Below are 7172 nucleotides of genomic sequence, written 5' to 3'. Positions count from 1 at the left end.
CATTCCCATGTTATGGTGCTCCAGGCTCGTGCTGACTCTTTCAAATGCAAATAGCTCCAACCCACAGGACTTCCAGTCAACCTGCAGTGAAACCGAGAGGGAAGGCGCAGGAGCTTTGCCTCCAGGGAGCAGGAGCAGAACCAAGAGAACTCAGAAAGGACCAGCCTGGTGTAGGGGCTACAAGGCACTAAAACCCTTTAATTGCCACCACATGGGGTTGCAAGAGCCCACTGTAATACCTGGGAGCTGGGAAGGGTTGCCTGGATCTGCAGCTCTCCTGCACTTCATTTCTGCTTCTGTGAAGGCTGATACCCTCTCTGTTTGCACTACCAGAAAAAGCATTCTGAATCTGAGTGTGGGGAAAGACCTCGGATGTCATGCAGAGGCACTTGAGTCCCTCTGGGTGGACAGACACAGGAGGTCAGAGGTGTGTGGGTTCTGTTTATGCTCTAAACCAAATTTAGACTGCATCAAATCTGACCACATTGTTATTTCTAGGCATATTCTGGTGCAGGAAGGAGGCCCAAATGAGTCACTCGAGCTCTCGTCTGGCTCTGATGATGAAGTGCAGCCCCAATATCCTTTGGATCTGGATACAGATGCCCCTCCCAGGCCCACGTCTGATGCTGGAGTTAAGTGTCTGCTTGGGCAGCACACACTCTGCATGTCGTGACAGCCCCCCAACTGCCTCATCCTTCATGGGAGCAGCCTGGTGCTTCCGTGAGTTAAGGACCAGAAGAAGGAAATGCGTAAGCAGGGTCACTAATCCTGCCTTTCCCACACGGCTCTGAGTACAGCAGGGCACTACTGGATCCTGCACCAGCATGGAGACCCTTGGGAACGGATGGCTGCCCCATAGGCTGCTGCTGTGCTGTGCCCTCTGGGGATTCTGCCTGGCCTCTTCAGACTATGATGGTGAGTACATATCTTTGGGGAGAAATTTGCTGCTTCTTCACGTACTGAATGTCTTGGTAAGACCCCAGAAAACTCATTTTTTAATGAGCTCACATGGGAGAACACTCCAGTTGAGCTTTGTGCATATTCTGCTTGAAGCAGGAGTTGATAGAAAGTGTAATGGAAGAGAAAGAAATGGGTGAAAGAAACTAGAAGGAAAAGTTAAAGATGTAAACCAGAGCACTTGGACCCCAATTCTTGAGCTAAAGGTTAAACTCCCATGGCCGTGACTTTGCCCTGGCATGGCCCCAGATCTTGGGATTCTTTTGAAAGCTGGGCAGAGGGATTGCTCCTTGGCTTCGCAGGCCTGCTGGTGGGGGTACTACACAGCAATCACTCAGGGCAGTGGGGAACCACGCGGCAGCAGAACTGTGTAACCTCTCAGCTTTAAGGCTGCTGGTGGTTGCTTCTGCACAATTACTTCTGCCCGCCAGCATTCCTCAGAGAACTCCCACTTCCAGAGACCCCAAATCCAAAGCCTTTAGGGCTTTGTATACTCTGACAGTACAAGGGCAACTGCACAACCCACAGCTCACAGGCTGCATTTCTCCACAGATTACTCTCAGAACAGCACCAGCGAGCAGGTAACGACACCAGAGATCACACCGTGTCCCCGAGCCATCCCTGGGGAAAAGGCAACCATCAACAACGTCACCTACCTGCTGATACACGAGGCCACACGGTCTCAGCTGGGCAGCGTGGTCACCGTGCGGCTCATCCCCTGCCTCTACACCCTCATCTTCCTCGTGGGGCTGCCTTCAAATGGGCTGGCCCTGTGGGTGCTGGCCACCAGGGCTGAGAAGTTGACCTCCACTGTCTTTCTGATGAACTTGGCTGCAGCAGACCTGCTGCTCGTCTTGGTGCTGCCCTTCAAGATTTTCTACTATTTCCTGGGGAACAACTGGCCCTTTGGGGAAGGCCTGTGCCGGCTCACCACTGCTTTCTTCTATGGCAACATGTACTGCTCAGTGCTGCTGCTCACATGCATCAGCTTCGACCGGTACCTGGCTGTGGTGCATCCTTTCTTCTCGCGCTCTTTCCGCACCCCTGCCTTTGCTGTCTGCACCTGCACTGCCATCTGGCTCTGCGCTGCTGTCCTCACCCTGCCCCTGACACTGCAGCAGCAGTCATATCCCCTGTATGGGGCAGATGTCACTCTCTGCCACGACGTTCTCCCCAGGCACGAGGATGACGGGTATTACTTCTACTACTTCATCTGCCTGATTGCCTGCGCGTTCCTCGCTCCGCTGGTGGTGATGCTGTTCAGCTACTGCTCGGTGCTTCGAGCCCTCCTGCACAGAGGCAAGCGCTATTCCTACTCGATGAAGCTCACAGCTCTTGTGCTGTTCACACTTGTGGCCTTCTACACACCCAGCAATGTTCTCCTCCTTGTTCATTACTCCAGCTATGACTCCAAGCTCTATGGCAACCTGTATATCAGCTACATGATAAGTCTGGCCATCAGTACCTTTAACAGCTGCGCTGATCCCTTTGTCTACTACTATGTTTCCGAAGAGTTCCGGGATCAGGTGAGAAAAAGGTTCTTCAGTCATAGGAAACAAAACACCACATCCCTAAAAACCTCCAAGGAAACACTCCCTCCAAAAAGCTCCAAAGATTCACTGGTGTAAGCCTCCAACCCAGCTCCTCGCTCCCAAGGCACTCACAACGTACAGTGGGGATGAGATGAAGACAAAGCTGGGATTCCACAAGTTTCATCCAGAGCAGTGAGCAGTATTTCCCAGGAAACAAGTCCTTTCCCCTGTCTGGATAGCTAAGGCTGAATAAACCTGGGCCTCAGGATTCATTGAGAGATGTGGAGTCCAGACAAGATGTGGACTGCTGAACATGTATAGATCTGTTACTGTGAACGCTGCATGCACCATTTCTGGTCACATAGCGCCAGGGATGCTCTTACCACTACACCTAGGTGTGGGTTTCTTAATGCATCTTGCATGCTGATTGCTATCTGTGTTGGATCTCTTTTTCTGCTCCTGACTTGCTTGCTGTCCTTAAATGCATATTCCCTTCACCTAGAACTGAAAGAGAACAGGTACTCGCAAAACCAGATCTCTGAACATACCAATAATATTAGGAGGTACCTGTGGGGAAGGTGCTCTCCTGAACGAAAATACTCTGTCAAGAGAATACAGAACACTGGCTTTTCTACCAGGTACATTCGTGGCTTGATTAGTAAGCAACACCATTGTAATGGCAGCCCACTGCTGGTGACAAGTGTAAAATCCCATTCGCCCATCCCTGTTTTGTGGATGAGCCTTGGCATCTATCATTTCTGTGGGACAAAGGTATTACTAGTGAGCTTTTAAAAATCATCATGTCTCTTACAGGGAAATAGGAAAGCAGGAGTGAGAGAACCCTTGCTCATTACACTTCTCATGTAATTTTTGTGACCTTACCCTTCTTCTGTGTAATATCACAAACAACCAAGAGCTGTCTATTATGAAACAGGGGACCAAGCTTGTTGCTTACTGAACCCTGTTACAGAGTTGACAGGATGCAGGCAGCTCGCCTCTCAGACATAAATAAAGCACATCCCAGTAACCAGCAAGGTAGAAAATGAGCAATAAGCCTCCTTAGAGTTCCTGACTGCTTTAGTTTTATCGGTAGAGGCACGACTTCTGTCCTTATCCCAACCTATGAGAGAACAAACTTAGAGCCTACAATGTAAGAAGAGACAGACGAGATTGTCTTAAAATCAGTTTTTAATAAAATATTCATCAGAATCTAAACCAAACCCTTTTCTGGACTCAGACTTGCTAAGATTTGTGTGAACAAAACAAAACTGTTCGTGTACATGTATGTGGGGGCAAAATGCAGGTGAAAAACTAGAGCCTAGCTCCTATGGTTGCAGCACTGCACACGCAGAGGGTGGGCCAGCTACTGAGCACAGGGACCTGGGGCAGCCAGGGCTGGTGTCACTCAGTCAGAAACAGCAAATACTAAGCCCAAACTGAGGTTTTCTAACCAGGTGACCTATTCACAGCAATGGAAATCAGGTTAGTGTGCATTAAATGTCAACGGGTGACGTCAGCAGAGCAAGTGCTGGTGTTTCAATGATGTTATTCAAGCAAGCTGAACAGTTTTCTGGTGTTTGTTTTCTACTGAGGCTGATTAAGGAGGAGGGAAAGAGGCAAGAGCAAAACACGTGGACAAGAATGAACAGTGGAACTATTGCTTTAAAATAAATACCTTGGTAATGATTACTCTGCATAATGTACAGTTACAAATATATAAATATTAACTTCATTGAAAGGATTGCAAGCAAAAAATCACTGATAACTAGCACTGCTGCAGCTATTCAGCAACATAACTCGATACAAGTAGGACTCCTGGTGTCTTACAAACCCACTGGCACTTTTATCCTTTTGCAGTGAGGGACCATCAGAAAAAAGGAAAGAAGCATTTCTCTGACAGAGGGAGGCAAACATCTCTGAGTCAAACCAAGTCAAAGCCCAAAGCAGCAGCAGGTCTGCTGTCCTTGCTGGCTTTTTCAACTATTGAATTGGTCTCTTCCTCAGTGAAAAAAGATCAATCCTTTCTCTCCAAATTATGGCTGCTGGTCTTCTTTTAACTACCAAAAGGAGCCAGTTTGGTGGGAAGATGTGGGGGGAGGCAGGGGCTGCCAAGAGCAGACGGACTACTGATCTCCCTGGAAGTGCCAAAGCTGGCAAGAAGCACTCAAGGTGAAGTCAGGCTGCAGGATCCAGAACCCCTGCACATTACCTCACATGCACTGTCCTGTTCTGTCTCTGTTTAAGGACACTAAGGCTGCTCTGCCTTCACCTTCTGAGGGTCCAGGTCTCTCTGCCTTTTCTTCTAGTTGTAAAACAGATGTGAGACTCAGCCTCAAACAGATGAGTGCAGCAGCATGCAGAGACCTCACAGAACAACGCCGTGATTGATGGGCTGGCACCACCAGGAGGAATTCTTTAGCTGGCAGCAAGAGGGGAATGTCTGCATCTCAAATTAGTGTATTACACATACCAGAGCCTGAGGGAAGTGAATGAAGTCAGGTTTAATACTTGGCTCAAACTCCCTACCTTCATCTCCTCCCCGGTGGTGATGCTGTCTGACTGCCCAAGGATCTGTGAGAGGACCAAGCAATATAAAATGACTTCAAACATCTACCTGGAAGCATACATGGATGAGATAAGGGAAGTAAAGCCAGAAAGGGACCAAGGACAGGAGACCAAAGAATCCAGAGCATAGGTCCCATCTTCTGTGGGGAGCTAGTCACACAGGCATTATCAGGGTGACTAAATGTCTCATTCTCCCAGACTCGAAGCATTAAACAGCTGAGGCTGGAACCAGCAAACAGCAGGGTTTGTATTGTGCAGCTTTGATATTTAGAAGAGAAAAAACCCAAACCTCTTGCTGCAGCTCACACTAAGTCTGTTATTTACCCAGGGGATAAATATTGACTCAGGGCTGTGTGTGTACACAATAGCCAGTGTCTGCCAGGCCCGTTGCTTACAGGAGATGGAATTTAGTTCAAAGGTATTTATTTACCTGCCAGAGAGGAATGCAGCCACGAGTGCTTCTCCTGTGCGGGCACAGTGAGGACATGGTCTGCTCATGCACACTGCAGACACGTGGCACAAACTTCTGCTCAGAAGCAGTGGGTACACACGGGCAGCAGCCATGTCCAGATCCTGTGAGGAGAGCTCGGAAGGAAGGTTTGGAAAGTGGCCAGCAAAGCAGCTCTGGAACTTCTGGGAACTTCAAGACCCAGGTCTTCATCATGTCAACTGCATTCTGCAAATATCTGGCCCCAGACAAAAAGGACTGGAAACTACATATACCCAACTTGTGGGATATCTCCTGTTTTGTCCCCATGTGGACATTTTTCTGGAAGAAAATTGCCTTTATTCTGGAATGGAATGTCTATACTGGGATGTATTCTTGTCATGGCTCCTGTGTAAACAAGCTCTAAAACAAATGAATGGAGCTGAGCTTTTTCCTGTTTCCATTCACCAATAAACACCCTCAAAAGGAGTTTCCATCCCATTCTGGGTCTTGGTAACAATAGAAATGGGAAGATGAAATATTAACACTATTTTGCAACAGGCAATTGCATGTAACTCCTCCAAAGAGAACAATGCTGCTCCAGGCAGGAAGGGAAACCAAAAAACCTTGGCTCTTGCACATTTGGTAACACAAAGCTTTTGCTTTTAGTTTTACCACATTGCTTGGGGCAGGTCAAAGGGAGCCTCGGTGTCACTGGCCATTGGTACTGGGCAGCACGACTCGGGGCCTGCACACAGATGACCATATCCAGAACAACTCTTGTATGGTGATCCAATGGCAGGATGAAAGTGATTGGTGAAGTTAGGCAAGCATTTGAAAGGACTGTGCCTTGGATCAGCTTTATTTTTATGCCAGGGTTACAAGGAGGGAAGGGCTGAGGAGGCTGCAAGCAGCCTGTATCAGCACATAGTGCAACACAAAGAGGGCTCCTCCACCTAACCCCTGTCCCTGCTATAGGTGGCAAACTCCCCACCTGAAGCCTGCAGTCAGAGGGTAGACAAAGTCCTCCAGCCCTGACAGTGGGTTTCAGTTTCCTCTTGTAAAAGGTACCTCCCAAGAACTTCCCTGAACACGGAGCCACTAGGGAAGATTTTCTCCTGGGGGGGCATTGGGGTGGGTGCAGTAGACTTAGGGCCTAGGGAAGATGATTAGCCTCTTGCTATGGCAGAATTAGCAAAACACACTGATTTTTATTGTTATCATTTGAGAGACAACTTCTCAGCCATCTTTCCTTAAACAGCAGTTCAGCTAAGCACAAGGCCTGGACTTAGCTTCTAAATGTAGCTAGGAAATGGCATTGGGAGTATCCCGATAGTAGAGAAAACACTTGGAAATGGTCTATAGGTTTGAATTCCAGCCCCTATTTTTCTTACCTAGAGGGCACAGCATATTGGTCTCCTCCCATCTTGGAAGCACTCCAAAGAGGATGCACAAAAGGCAGGAAAATTGACAGAAAAATAATGCTGAGTGTCCCCCTTAGCGCTCCAGGTCCCCCCCCATGGGGCAGCAAAGCCTACAGTTCTGAGTGCATCAGGAAGTAGTCATCGTTGGGTTTCTGTTCTGCAGCAGGTCGTCTGTGGGATCAAACTCATACAGGAGTTGATTTTGAGCCTCTTCTCTTTATTTAAATTATAGATTTCTGTTGAAAAGAGAACACAAGGAAGAAAAGT

At 48.2% G+C, this 7172-nt stretch overlaps 2 protein-coding genes across 3 annotated transcripts in view; one reads left to right on the top strand and one right to left on the bottom strand.

Moving 5' to 3' along the window:
- Positions 1–354: 354 nt before the first annotated feature.
- F2RL3 (F2R like thrombin or trypsin receptor 3) lies at positions 355–3709 on the top strand. The gene is made up of 2 exons (XM_061466868.1): positions 355–915; positions 1510–3709. The coding sequence occupies exons 1-2, from the start codon at positions 825–827 to the stop codon at positions 2583–2585; spliced, it is 1167 nt and encodes a 388-aa protein (XP_061322852.1). The 5' UTR covers positions 355–824; the 3' UTR covers positions 2586–3709.
- A 2963-nt stretch (positions 3710–6672) lies between these two features.
- The window catches only part of CPAMD8 (C3 and PZP like alpha-2-macroglobulin domain containing 8), a 44666-nt gene continuing 44166 nt past the window's right edge, over positions 6673–7172 (bottom strand). For both annotated transcript variants that reach the window (XM_061466862.1, XM_061466863.1), the window contains exon 43: positions 6673–7141. In XM_061466862.1, the coding sequence (XP_061322846.1) occupies position 7141 (1 nt within the window). In that variant the 3' untranslated portion in view covers positions 6673–7140. The remainder of the gene's footprint in view (positions 7142–7172) is intronic.

Source organism: Pezoporus flaviventris, unplaced genomic scaffold (genome assembly GCF_033815535.1).
Source record: "Pezoporus flaviventris isolate CSIRO_AGI_PZ_B2104156 unplaced genomic scaffold, CSIRO_AGI_Pfla_v1 ptg000043l, whole genome shotgun sequence".
NCBI classification, from domain to species: domain Eukaryota; kingdom Metazoa; phylum Chordata; class Aves; order Psittaciformes; family Psittacidae; genus Pezoporus; species Pezoporus flaviventris.
The sequence above is the reverse complement of the archived record's forward strand: the minus strand, read 5'-3'. Positions and strand labels throughout refer to the sequence as shown.